Source organism: Castor canadensis, chromosome 7 (assembly GCF_047511655.1).
Source record: "Castor canadensis chromosome 7, mCasCan1.hap1v2, whole genome shotgun sequence".
In the NCBI taxonomy this organism is placed as follows: domain Eukaryota; kingdom Metazoa; phylum Chordata; class Mammalia; order Rodentia; family Castoridae; genus Castor; species Castor canadensis.
Window position 1 is genome coordinate 29,998,401 of NC_133392.1, and position 14,517 is coordinate 30,012,917.

Genomic DNA, 14,517 nt, shown 5'->3' on the forward strand with positions numbered 1-14,517 from the left:
ATGCTTTTAAACTAAAAAAAAACAAAGAAAAAAACCTCTAATTGCCTCAAGGGACACCTAGTTTCACTAAGATGGAAATTTGAAACATTTTAAGCCATCACTTTTGGGGTTATGGGCTGTGAACTATTACTGTACTTGCCTTCAAAAGAATACAACTTTGACCATCTTTGAATACACCTGACCAAGATGCAAAGTCCAGGTGCAGCCCTAGGACAACTCTCAGCCTCCTGTGAGCCCACCAACCTGCCTGTCACCCTCCACCGAGCCCCCTGCCAGGGAGAAAGTGTGCAGCCTTACCTAGCCATGGGTTCCCTTTATTGGTCTCAACGTCTGTCACCTCCTTTTCCTTTTGCCCTGAGAAGGTGGCCTCCTTGTCCCAGGCATCTCCTAAGGCTGCAGCCTGGAAAGAGTTGGCTGGGTTTCAGCTTACCTCCAGCAGTGCCCACGACACTGGACCTCCACAAGAATTCCACATCAAGAATTCCACATCAAGAATTCCACATCAAGAATTCCACATCAAGAATTCCACATCAAGAATTCCACATCTCCCTCCCACTCCGTGTCCGTCCGCACATGTTCGTCAGGCCCAGCAGACGCTTGCCGGCATCCAGGGAGCCAAGCGTTCTCGTGGGCCAGCTCTGTCCTCGAGGAACCTGTCGTGCCCAGGTGGAGGGGATGCGGGTCCCCACTTCCTCTCCCCATCCCTCCCGGGCCCGCAGCTCTCCCGCCTTCCCACTCACGGGATCCAGCAGCCCGCAGGTCCCTCTGCACCGCTCCGCTCGGTTCACCACGGCTCCCTGCGGCCTCCAGCCCAGCCGGAAGGAGGGCCCGGGCCGCGGCGGCGCCACGTCCCCAAGGAAACCGCACTGAGCCAATGAGTGCCAGGGGACCCGAGAGAGAGGCCCGCCCCCCACGCTGCAAGAGCCATGGACGAACCCGCGGTGTCTGCCCCACGTCCGTCCGCCAGGGTGGCCAATCCTGCAGAGCGGCTGGCCTCTAATGCCCGCCCCGGGATTTCGAGCCGCAGCCAATCGGAAAGGCGTCGTACCGAGACTCCTCCTGGAGGGGCGGGTGGTGGTGGCACTGGAGAGCAGCGCCTGGGCGCGCCGCGCCCGCTGCCCTCCCGGGGGCGCGAGTTCTCTACTGGTCGCTGTTTCTGCTGCGGCCCCAATGAGTGGAGGGTTCGCGACAAAGGTGCATCCCTTTCCCACAACCTACTGGAGGTTTGGTGCCCACTAACCTCCCCGCCAGAATAACAGTTCTCCCACCTCAAACCTTCCCTATCGCCCCCTACCCCTAAATTGACGTCTCCCAGCTCCATTATCTTGTCCCGTGGAGGAAGAGGGGAGGAGGGAAACAATAGGAGACAAGGATGTCTACATCAGGTGCTTATGTCCATTCAACATTCACTGAATGATTGAATGTCTACTGTGTGTCATTTTGAGCTTCTGTGTCACTTCCCTTCTTGGACTTTACAATAACACAAAGGCAACAGTTCCTTCATGTTTTTATTCTTCGCTTACACCAGCCCTAACTCCCGAAGCAGGGAGCTGCTTCGACAGTATGAAGTCTAATCTTTCTCCAGCGTGTCACATCCATCTTTGTCCACCACCTGCACCTACGGGCTCTCGGGCAGTAATCCTGACCTCTCTTACTAGGCTCCAGCAAACCACCGTTGTGGGTTTTGACTTTTTATGCTTTGCTCATTCTGCCCATCCACCTGTTTTGAATAACCTTCCCTGCCTCTTAGCCTTCTGAGCATCCCTTATCATCTGCCTCCAAAAGCCTTACCTGACATACACCTCCTTTACAAATGCCCGTTTTGTTTATTCACTTTGAATCACAATTGTTATTTATCTACCCCACTAGCCAGAATATCCTTGAGAGCAGAACTATCTGCCTCTGTATATTCCCAAAGCTGGCCACCCTCTGGAAAATAAGACAGGACTAATATTTGATGAATGACTGTAGGAGGGAAAAAAAGGAAGACCACGCAAATGAGATCAAAGAGGATTTTTTTTGCCCCCAAAGATGGCTAAAACCAGGGAGCCATTCACTGTTGCCGCATTTGGCAAACGCAAAGGGAAGCTTAATAGTGAAAGGTCATGTGTACTCCGACTTGGGGATATTAACTGCAGGTATCTAGCTAACTAGAAGCAGGGCATTTTATGTGATTGGTTCACAGGAGTGTATTCTCCTATCTCTAGTTGGTCCTGAGTTGGGTGGGGGGTGGTCATTGATCAGGTCCTGATCATTCTGGACTGATTGCTACAGAGGTGATGGGTCAGAGTTCTGTCATGTATGATCTGGCCATTGTCTAGTTTGTACATTCAGTCTCTCATGACTATTGTTTTCTCTGTCAACTATTCTCTCAAACTGGTTGTCTTCCTAACTTGTCTTTTCTCCTTCAATTCTCCTTTCTCAATTTTCTTCCTTCTCAATCCCCACACTTCAGAATCCCCACCTGTGCCCCAGAAACGATGGAATAAAACAGGTGCATAAAGATGTAAATTTATACAAAATTATACAAATATCAGGTATTTTTTTATCATTCCAGAACTCAGTTCATTGCTTAAAACAAAGTAGACATGGAAAAAAATTCAAAAATGTCTTGGAATTTTTTTTAATTTGAGTTGCCTTTGTGAGTTCTAAGTCTAATCTATATTTCAAACTTAAGTGTTTGACAAAATGGGTGGTTTTGAGGGTAAATAGAATTCCTGTCTATATTTTAAACAACAGGAGATTGGTGGAGTGACAAGTGGTAAATGCCTGAGTTCCAACCCCAGTACTGAAAAAAAAAAAGTTTTAAACATGCACTTCATATGACCGTATTAACATACAATTCAAAGGTGCATTAAAACATTCTCTAAAATTAGAGGATATAAATAACTACTGTTAGAAAACAGAAAAGAAACTACGTTTTAGTCCCAAGACTCTCATAACATTTTCTTTATGAGACTTTGATGGTTTGGTTTAGACAATACTTGCTTTAATAAATCCATACACCCTCAGGAATTTATTAAGCATGATTCTTTATAAAACCCTGCAACTCTTATCTGATTAACAGCTCACAGGGCTGAGTTCTGAGGTTTCCAGTCAACAGGCCAAATAAAAAAGGATTGAGACCATTTCTACTTGGTGTAACTCAACATGTTGAAACAAATTACAGAAACCCATATTTCAAAACAGGTTTTTAACTGCTCTTTAAAGGCTTGTCTATAATTACATTAGAATTTTTGTCAAGATGCCCTTATGTCCAGCCCCAAACAAAATCAGCCAAACCTGTCCCATACTAGGTATCAGTAGCCTGCATTGCTTCATTTCCCCCTTATAAGTTCTTCCTTTCCACACTTCATCCTCTAAGGGAGTTTATGTAGTTTTCAACCTTCCATATCTGTTCTTCTGTCTTCGTGGATCTTTAAAGTACTTCACTGTTCAAAACCCAACTTAACTATCTCTCAACTGTCTCCTTATCCACCCAAACTTCCTCCATCCCTATCCCCATCTTTGACAAAATACCCTGAGATTCACCCAAGCAGGAACCTGTTTGAGAGTCGCTCTAGAATCTCTTCTACTTTTTTTCTGCATTTCCAGCCAATTGGCCATTAGGTGTTCTTAATTCAAGTGCCTAACATCTTCTTCTGACAAGCCTTCCAACTGGTGGGTCTGCCTCCAGACCTGTGCTCCCCAAATGCCCCTCCAATCTGACATTACTGTGAAATCTACTCATTCTACTTCCTGACCTAAAATTCTTCAGTGAGCCCTTATCCCAACAGAATATAGTTCAAATTCCTTAGCTTGGTGTGGCACATTTTGCTGATTGCCCCCAAAACTAATAACTCTCTCCTCCATCTTGTTAACTTGTTGAGTAACCACACTCCAATGTTTGGCTGTGTGTTTGAAGAGTGCTAGTCTCCAACCCCAGCCCCAGGAGTAAACTTTGATTGGTCTAAATCAATCACCATGGGCATGCACACCAAACATTAGTTTAAACATGGACATATGGGATTTTTGCTAATAATACTGAAATGAAGTCAGCTGTTGGCAGGGAGGAGAGAAGCTATTTCTGAGAAAGGTTATCTCCCTCTTTAAAAGCTACAAATCAAAAAAGTTTATGCAATAAAAGAAAAGGACTCTTTTCTTCCTTCCTGATGTAACTTTAAGGGTTTAATGCCTGGAGCTGCTGTACTCATCTCATAATCATGGGGAGACAAGTCTGGGAATAACAGAATGGAAATACTATATAGAAAAAAAACTACATCATTGATGACATCACGGACTAAGACTGGCAAAGACTAACATGTTCATAATATACTATGTTGCAGAAGGGGTAAGAGCACTTCATTCTTCCAGATGCTGAGGTCTAAAACCTAGGAGTCATCCTTAATTCTACCTCTTTCTCCCACACACCACATTCAGTCCATCAACAAAACCTGTTGGTGCTACCTTAAAAATGTATCCAGAATCCAGCTATTTCTCACTAACCCCATTGCTACCATCCTGGTCCAAACTATTACCATTTCTTACTGGATTATTGCAGTAGCCTCTGAACTGGACTTCCTACATTCTGAAGTCTGTGATCAGTATGAATCTTTCAAATCTAAGCCAGTAGCTTTTCATCTCACTCAAGAGTAAAAGCCCTATCCTCATAACCTACAAGTCTATGCCATCTGCCCAACACACACACACACCCTCCCACCTCTCTAACCTCATTTTCTCACTGTTACTTCCTTCATTCCATTTACTCTAGTCAAATAGGCTTCCTTACTATTTCTAGAACATGACAGGCTCTCTCTTACTTTAGGTCTTTTGTACTTTTGTTCTCTTCCCCAGAGATTTTCTGCATCTTCTATTACTACCTGGTCTTACTCCCTGATCCTCCTTCTATCTTTATTAAAATAGCTACTTCTCAGTGAGACCCTCCCTTCCATCCTATTTCAAATTATAACTGTCCTTTCCACCCACACTTCCTATTCCCCTTCCTTGCTAGATCATCATTTTAGTAAATGCATTGTTTTAATTTATTTGCTGGTGCTGAGGATTAAATCCAGAGCCTCACACACACTAGGCTGAGCTACATCTCCAGTCCTATTTATTGGTTTATTGTTTTTCTCCCTACAACTAGAACAACTCCATCAGAGCTGCAATTTGGCTCTAAAAATGAAAAAGAAAACTCATTATGTTTTCATATGAGATCCCAAAGAAATATGTTAAACCAGGCTTAGTGTTTCAAACCTGTAATCCCTGCACATGGGAGACTAAGGCAGGAGGATCATGAGTGTGAGGTTATCTTGAGCTACAAAGCATGATCCTGTCTCAAAGAGAAAAGAAATACTGTCTTTTGTTATTGTTGGCAGTAACTGGAGTTTGAATTCAGGGCCTCATAATCGCTTGGCAGGCTTTAGCTTTTGTTGGCCAGGGCTGGCCTTGAACCATGATTCTCCTGATCTCTGCCTGCTAAGTAGCTAGGATTTACAGTGAGAGCTGCTGGTGCCTGGCAAAAAATATTGTTAAATAAAAAACTGGTGACTAGCAAACACTCTAATTTAATCACTTATAAAAACTAATTTGAGCTAGATCATAGTCCTAGATATAAAGGAATAAAACCATAAAACTTGTCAAAGAAAAATGTATGTTAACATCTTAGTGGCATTGGGTTTGATATAGATTCTTTTTTTTTCAGTGCTGGGGTTTGAACTTAGGGCCTATATCTTGAGCCACTCTAACCCTTTTTTGTGATGGGTTTTTTCTGATAGAGTTTCACGAACTATTTTGCCTGGGCTGGCTTTGAACCGTGATCCTTCTGATCTCTGCCTCCTGAGTAGCTAGGATTATAGGTATGAGCCACTGGTTTCCTGCTATGACAAAGATTTCTTAGATTCAACAGTAAAAGCAAGAACCACACTCACACACACACACACAAATTAAAAGTGGTCTCCATTAAACTAAGATCTACCTTTCAAAACACACTACCTGGAATAGGAAAAGATAAGCCTCACACTAAGGGAGAAAATATTTGTAAATCACATATCTGACAAAGGACTTGAATCCAGAATATAAAAAAGAATTCTTATAAGAAAAAAAAACCCAAATATAAATGTATACACTCTCTGGTTTCACTTCAGATTGTATTAATCCTTCACCTTTTACCACATATAAGTGAACAAAAATTTGGCACTTCACACACACACACACAAAAGGTGGCAAATAAGCACATGAGGTGTTCTGATTCAACATCATTAGCCATTAGGGAAATGTAAGTTAAAATGCTGAGGCCAGGCGAGGTGGCTCATGTCTGTAATTCTAGCCACTCATGAGGCAGAGACAGGAAGATAGCTGTTGGAGGTTATTCTAGGCAAAAAGCAAATGAGACTCAATCTCAACCAATAGCAGGATGCCCATCATCCCAGCTACATGGGAAACATAAATAGGTAGGTCAAGATCCAGGGCAAAAACATGAGACCTTATATGAAAAATAACTAAGGCAAAAAACCAAAACAAAACAAAAAAACCCTCAAGTGGTAAAGTGTGAGGCCCTGAGTTCAAACTCCAGTATCACCACCACCACCACCACACACACAAAAAAACTACAATGAGATACTACTATATAATCTACTTATCTATCTACTTACATAGCCACTAGAATGGCTATACTCAGCAATGTGTTACCATGCCATGAGGACACTTCAGCAGCCCTCAGGAGAGGTCCACATGAAGAGGAACGGAGGCCATCTGTCAACAGCCGGCATCAATTTGCCTGCCAGTCAAGTGAGTCAGCCATCAGGGCAGTACATTCTCCAGCCCCCAAAGCCTTCAGGTTCTGTAGCCTCAGCCAACAGTGTCAGATTCCTTACCCACAGAAATGATAATAAATGTTTATTGTTTTGTGGTAATTTGTCATGGAACAAGATAACAATATACAACTACATAGGCTTAAAAGAAACAATATATACATTGGTTGGCACATAGTAAGCCCTTCATAATAGCTGTTGTGTAATACATGTATGTCTGTTTTTAGCCAGAGATCGCCAATCTTGAAAAGGGGAAATGCAACTCATCCTTTTCCCTTTTTTGCATTCTCTGTCTCTCCCCATCCTTCTCGGCCATACATATAACTCAAGGCCAAAGGTAATTTTTGTCATTTGTTCCTGGGTAGTTGATATAAAATACTGGATTTTGTTTGTGGTTTTGTTTTGTTTTTTGAGACAGGAGTCCCTTATAGTCCAGACTAGCCTGGAACACTCAGTTCTCCTGCCTCAGCCTTCCAAGTGCTGGGATTACAGGCCTGAGACACCACACCTGGAATGTCTGGCCTTCTCTGTGCTACTCTGTAGCATAATCAGAGTTGACTGATTAAAAAAGAGCAATGAAGAAGTGAGCAGAAGACTAGGTAAGAGGGTCAGGGATGTGCCTGTAATAAAAATGTAGTAAAAGAATAGGCATGGGGCTGGAGGGTAGCTCGCTGGTAGAAACTTTGCCTGTCATGTGCATGGCCCTGGGTTTGATATTCAGCACTGAAAAAAAAAAAAAAAGAAAGAAAGAAAGAAATGAACTTGGAGAACAGCTAGGAAAATCACAGATAACTCAGGGTTTCAAGGTTTGTGGTTTGAAGCCCACATATGCTACCATACATTTTTTGTTAGTGATGATATTGCTTTACTGTTAATGTTTGCTACCTACTTAACCTTGGCTAGTTGCTTTGATAATGATATTTTATAAAGGATTCAGTACACAAAGCATTAAAAAATTCAACCAACTTAAATCTTATCCCTTGATAATAGCTTATCTTCTTTGTACTTCAAGGACAATAGACCATTACATTCTTTGATAACACTCCAAGAAAGCTTTTAATTACAGCCATTTTGCTTAAGAATTTGGTCTAGTCTTTAGGATACAAAGTTCATACAGTGATTAATGTCACATATGACATGGGTCTGGATTCATGGACGTTATTTTCAGGAGAAAAGAAGGTTTATTTGTGGGATATCCTAAATTTGGTGCTATAGTCTAGCAACAAGATGATTGTGTAATAAGCAAAAGACAGTAACTAGTCATGGTCATTTTGTTTCCTTGCTTGGGAGTGAGGTAATATGTCATGGATTCCTGCAATAGTGAATGAACATTTATAAAAGAGAAGTAAGTAATAATAGTAACCAATATTTGTTGAGTTTTAACTATATGCCTGATAGTATACTAACCACTTAACATTCTTTTTCTGATTTAATCCTCAAACAATCCATTGAAGTACCTACTATTATTATCATTTTACAGGTGAGGTAACTGAAGCTGAGGTCAAGGAAGGGAACCTCAGCTACTTTGTGCTACCTTCCTTGTTTTCATTTTCTGATGGAGTCAGGACCCAATCTAGAAAGGAATGAGTTAGATAAGGCCTTCTCACTTTCTTTCCTTTTTTTTTTTTTTTTTTAAAAACTTACTGTATTTATTACAAACTTGATCTACAGAGGCAGCAGACTGTGTATTTAAGAGTCTATGCTCTGGAGTCAGGCTAAGTAGTTTTTAAAACCTGGCTCCACCACCTACTGGCTATATAACCTTCAGGAACTTACATTATTTGAAGCTCATTTCCTTATCTATAAAACGATGGCCAACTTCTAGGGTTGCTGCTTTCAATCATCTTTTACAGGATCCAGTGACCTTTTCAGAATTCAAAAAAGGGTTTCCCAACTCCAGCTTAAAATTTCACAATGGAAGCCCATTGTTCCTAAGATACAAACTGATCCTCTTTACATGACTTGCAAAGCTTCTTGTGGTCCGTTCCCCACTTACTTCCCAGGACTCATCTCAAACTGCTTCCATTGGGCCCCCAAACACTGGCCAATCCTCTGATGCATCATAGTGGAAATACGATATTCTCTTTGTTCAGAAAGTTCTGCTTCCTCGACCCCTTCCAGTAAGTCCCTAGGCTGAGTCAAATTTCCTTCACGTATGCTTTTGGTGTATCATGTGTTTTCCGTTCATTACACACACCCCAGTTAGTTGTAATGTTACATCTGTCTTCCCCAGCAGACCCTAAACTCCACCAGGGAAGACACCATGGCTGGGATTGTTCATTAGGGCCTGGCACATACTGTTCTGAAATATAAACAAATTGGGTAGCACTATGAAGTTTTCCTGCCCCCTGCTGAGTTATAGCTTTTACCCTATGAAACAAGCACCGCCAGCTGGGTCTTAGACCCTATGGTGATATCAAAGCACTGTTTCTCAAAGTGTGGTCCATGACCACCTAGGTCAGAATAACTGCTTGCAAAAATGCAGATTCCCATGCCTCACTCCCACAGATATAATTTGGTAGGTCTAGGGTATAGTCTAAAAGTTCACCACCCAGAAAAGAGGAAGAAACTGACTAGCAGTTTCACTACCTTTTAATAAATACTCACAAAATAGTGACAGCTGCTCTATTTTCAGTCCTGGTTCTTATTGGGCCTGCTTTTTCCAAGGGAATTTCTTAGAATTAAGGCCCCAAATAGTAATGAGACTTGCTCCCAGCTTTCCTGACTACAAGCTCAGGCCCAGGATTCAGGAGTGTCTCATTATTTACTAATTCAAATGAATTAACAATTCAAATGAATTAATACCATTTCAGGTACTGTGCTATCCTAAAGAAAATTGGTGCAGGGCTTGGGAGCATGCCTCAAGTGTTAGAGAGCCTGCCTATCAAGCATGAGGCCCTGAGTTCAAACCCTAGTACCATCAAAAAAAAAAAAAAAAGATATAATGGTACAGAGGGAAGACAAGAAAGCAAAAAATATACTCCCTGTCCTGATGGGGAATTACCACTTATTAGTGATATAGATATTAATGAATTAATGAAATTGCAATTATCTAAGCTCTACAAAAGAGAAGACCTGAGGCATATGATGGGAGAACTGATCAAGTCAGGAAGATGAGGGAAAAATTGATTGAATTGGTATTTGAAAACAATATAACTATAAATAAGAAATTGATGAATAATTTTACCTACATAAAAAGCAAAGCTTCTCCACATCCTTGCTAGTGGTTATTTTCAAACCATAGTTGTCTGTGTGTGTGTGTGTGTGTGTGTGTGTGTGGTGTTAAAGACAGGAGCTCACTATGTAGCTGGCCTTGAATGTGAGATCCTCCTCCTGCCTTAGCCTGCTGAGTGCTGGCATTACAGTTGTACACCACTACACCCACTTAATGATTGTGTTCTTCACTACAGCCATTTTGGTGGGACTGGGGTTTGCAGTCAGGACTTTGTGCTTGCAAAGCAGGTGCTCTATTGTTTGAGCCACACCTCCAGGCCATTGTGCTCTGGTTAATCTGGAGATGGAATCTCATGAACTATCTGCCCCGGCTGGCCTCAAACCAAGATCCTCCAGATCTCAGACTCCCAAGTAGCTAGGATTACACATGTGAGCCACCTGGCAAGCCAATAATGTTTTGACAGAGGAAAATGAAAATGCTTTTACTATAAACGTGCATAAACAAGAAAATATAAAATAAAAATTTGCTTTTGACTTCTTTTCTTGGGAAGGCATAACCTATAGAAACATAAACATGTACTTTCCCTAGACTTCTAGAAATAATGCAAAATATAAAATTGAGACCCAAGGTGAGGCACCACCCAAGCTGAGTATCACTCAGCTCTTTCTTTTATCTGACCAGAGAAGGAACACTGCCCTTGTAGCATGATTACTTCCAAGCACAAAACTTTAAAAAGTACAGATTTTTTTTTGAGGTGCTGGAGATTTAACCTAGGGCTTGTGAATGTTAGGCAAACATTCTACCCCTTGAGCTGTATATCCAGCCCTTTTGTTTTTATTTTGTTTTTGAGATAGAGTCTCTACACTAACTTTGCCCAGGCTGGCCTTGAATTCGCAGTCCTGCCCCTGCCTCCTGAGTGGCTGAGATTAAAAGCGTGCACCACCACATCCTGCATAAGAAGTATACATCTTGAATATCCTAGTCCAAAAACAAGATGGCAGTGCCTGAATGAAATAGGCACTACCATCTTTTGTATTTCATATTGTACTCTTTGCTTTTATCTCAGTGGAGAGAATACAGCAGTGATAATAGTCGAGAGTTGGAATAGGTGACCTAGTTAAATTAAAAACCCACTTCTCCACTCTATAATACATATATACGTGGAATATCCCACAAGAGCCAAAATATTCATTCTTAAAGCCATGCTTGCCTTTAACAGGAATATATGTAATATGTCAGGAAAGATGTGACATCTACAATTATACATTGATTAAAGCAGGCCTTGCCAACACCAGGGCCATTTGACAAACTGTGGAACTTTTTATGTACCGGGGAATGAAACATAGCAAAATGAAGGATTGGTGAGGTCATCCCTTTCTTTTGTAAGGTGCAAAGATGAATTGAGAAAAGGGAGAATAGAAAGGAAAACTGTCTCAACTGCTTTTTCAGAAGGATGAACTTTAGGAAAAAATTAAGATGAGGAAAAAGTTGATTCCCTTGAAAATTTGTTTCCCACATATTCCCTGGAAAGCCTTCCTGTACATATTCTTCAGCTCAAAAACTGATGAAACATATCATAACATCTCCTCATTCCTTCAGTAACTAACTGCCCTATGAATTCTATGGCCCTCAAGGTCTAGTCTTCATTTAAAATCTCTTTCATCTACTATAAAGAAATCAGTTTTATTTTCATGTGTGACTTCTGGACTCCAATCTCATTTTATACTTTATTTATATTTCATGTCAGGTACAATGGCAGCAAAGGGAAAGAGGATAATGTTTAGCTTTGAACCTACAAGAATGAGAATTTTGATTTTTATAAAAGGGGAGAAATATATTCTAGGGAAAAACATATGTCTGTTGAGATATGAATTCAACTGTTGTAACAAAGATTCAGACTAACAGCAATTGCTTAAATAAGTCTCACTGGCCTTTTTTTCTGCTCCTTAATGTCAGCTTGTTCTCACCTGAAAGTTGTTATACCTGTTTCCTCTGCTGTAATGTGTTTCTCCAGATCTGTCATGACCGGCTCTTGCTGCTCTCACCGTGTCATCTCCTCAGAAAGGCCTTCCTTTGCAAGCTTGAAGCCCCGAGTTCAAAGTCCAGTCCCACCAAGGGAAAAAAAAAAGCCTTCCTCAGTCATATTAATGTAGCGAACCAGTCACACTCTATCACTGCAGTGAGGAGCTGGCAATACGCAGTGCTTCTCTACCACGCATGAGGCCCTAGATACAACCACCAACACAGCAAAATAACAAACCAAATGCAGGTTGCTGGTGCTCAAGTCTGTAATCCTCATTTGGGAGGCTGAAATTGGGAGGATCAAGGTTTGAAGCCAGTCCAGGCAAAAAGTTCAGATGACCCCACCTCAACCAATAGCTGGGCATAGTTATGTTCACCTGTCATCCCTGCAATGGCAGGAAGCATAAAATAGGATTACAGTCCAGGATGGCCAGGGCAAAGAGCAAGACCCTATCTCAAAAATAACCGGAGGAAAAAAGGGCTGGAGGTATGGCTTAAGCGGTAAAGCACCTGCATAGCAAGAAGGAAGCCCTAAATTCAAACCCTAGTACCACCAAAAAACCAAACAAACAAGTATGCAACGGGGAAATAGAGACAGGGCTCCAATGAGAAAAGCAAATTTGGAAAAATAAAATTTTTTAAATTAAAAAAAATGATAAATGAGAAAAGCAAGTTTGATATATCAGATTCCCAAGGTATTAAATATAAGAAGCATTAAATCTTTAAGAGTGTTCCACTTCAATGGCAAGAGAAGTGATGAGACTAAAAACTGTAAAAGGTGGGATAAAGGCTGAAGGCACAGCCCAAGAGGTAGAGCATCTGCCTAGCAAGCAAGAGGGCCCAAGTTCTAACCCCAGTACTGGAAAAAAAAAAAAAAAACTTTTTAAAAAATACAAGATAGAATAGAGTGGTTCCTGAAGGTAGGAAAAAGTTTCAGTGAGAGACAACTGATTATCTCTCAGTCAAGAAAAAAATAGAAATAAAAAGCCATTGAATCTGGAAAGATCATTTGTGACCAATGAACAAAGGAGGAAAAATGTAGAGCTTAAGGACATAGTAGTGGTTAAAGATCATTACTGGAGCAATTTGTCAATAAAGAAAATTAATACTGCAGCAGGATTGATTGAGTTTGTTTTTTTTTTGGTTTTTGTTTTTTTTTTTGCGGTACTGGGGCTTGAACTCAGGGCCTTCACCTTGAGCCACTCCACCAGTCCCAATTTTTTGTGATAGGGTTTTTCGAGATAGTTTCTCAGTTTCGAACTGCAATCCTCTTGATCTCTGCCTCCTGAGTAGCTAGGATTACAGGTGTGAGCCACCGGTACCCGTCTTAGTAAATTTCTTTTTCTGAGACTTGCTCGTTTTTCAAGGGAAATAAGATGGAGAACAGAGAGAATAGAGAGTGGTGGTTGAGGAGTTGTAGCTTTATTATTTTCCAAAAGGCTGCAACACAAAGGTTAACAACCCCTGCTGAGGAGAAAGAGAATAGGTGAGTCATAACACAACAACGAAAAAATCAGAGGTTCAGAGAAAGGCTAGGATTTAGAGAAAAGATGGAAAACCTTTCAAAAAGACGCTACAGATGGAAAAGTTCACAACTGCACCATCATCTCATTAAAATCGGTAATAAAGGCAGAACTGGAAACGCGAAGCTTGTGCTAACAAGCTCCCGCGAAAAGTGAGGAAGTCCGGCAGATGGAGAGGCAAGGGCGCCTGGGTCCCTAGGCGGGGGATGCCGCTGCAGCGTCCGGCCAGCGAGCCTCGGTGCGGCGGGCCTCCGCGCGTAGCGGGCATCGGTGCTACCACCGGTGGGCGCCTCTCCGGCCCCTGCCAACCCGACTGGGAGCGAGAGCTGGCTGGTCACAAAAGGCAATCATGACCGGCAGTGGGGTTTACCAGTGAGTCAGCCCGGGGACAAGATGCTGACGTTTCAAAAGGGACAAACTGTACCTCCGAGCTTCCCCATAGTTGCCATACTGTGTCTGCTGCGCTTGGGACGCTGCCTCCAGTCCACCTCTCCACCTGTCGTCATCTCTGAATCATCCCGCCCCATTTCGACATCTCCATTCCCAGATTCCAGCCCTCGGCCTGGCGCGAAGCCCAGCCATCGCCAGTCCCTAGAGAACTCATTCATCCGACCACTGCGGGGTTCACTTTAGGTGCGAGATCATTTGCAGGGAACTAGGGTCTGAGACCCATAAAAGTCCTTGCAGAGTCCGCCCGCGGCTTCAGGGCCCAATTCGTCAGACCCCACCGGAACGGCCACCACGGTCCTCCCTGGAGGTGGAGAGGGCGTGAGCCCGCATGTTGCAACAGTTTCCCGGACCCGCGCGCGGGCGGTGCCAAGGGATGCTGGGTCCAGGCCGGCTCCGCCTCCCGCCAGCCCGCCATGAGATCCCGCGGGAACAGAGCTCCCGGGACCAGGGCCGCGCGTCTTCTGGGCACACGGGGCGTGCGCTCGAGCGCGAGTAATAACGGCACCCGTTAGCGGTTTGACCTTGAAGGCCTAGCAGTGCCTCTCCACTCCCACTC

General features: G+C 42.7%; 1 protein-coding gene across 4 annotated transcripts in view; it reads right to left on the reverse strand.

Annotated features, from left to right (window-relative positions):
• The window catches only part of Entpd7 (ectonucleoside triphosphate diphosphohydrolase 7), a 50,540-nt gene extending 49,663 nt beyond the window's left edge, over positions 1–877 (reverse strand). For all 4 annotated transcript variants that reach the window (XM_074078549.1, XM_074078548.1, XM_074078551.1 and 1 more), the window contains exons 1-2: positions 741–877; positions 298–400 (exon numbers count right to left, since the gene is read on the reverse strand). In XM_074078549.1, coding sequence (XP_073934650.1) covers positions 298–305 — 8 coding nt within the window. In that variant the 5' untranslated portion in view covers positions 306–400; positions 741–877. The remainder of the gene's footprint in view (positions 1–297; positions 401–740) is intronic.
• Between the last annotated feature and the right edge of the window lie 13,640 nt (positions 878–14,517).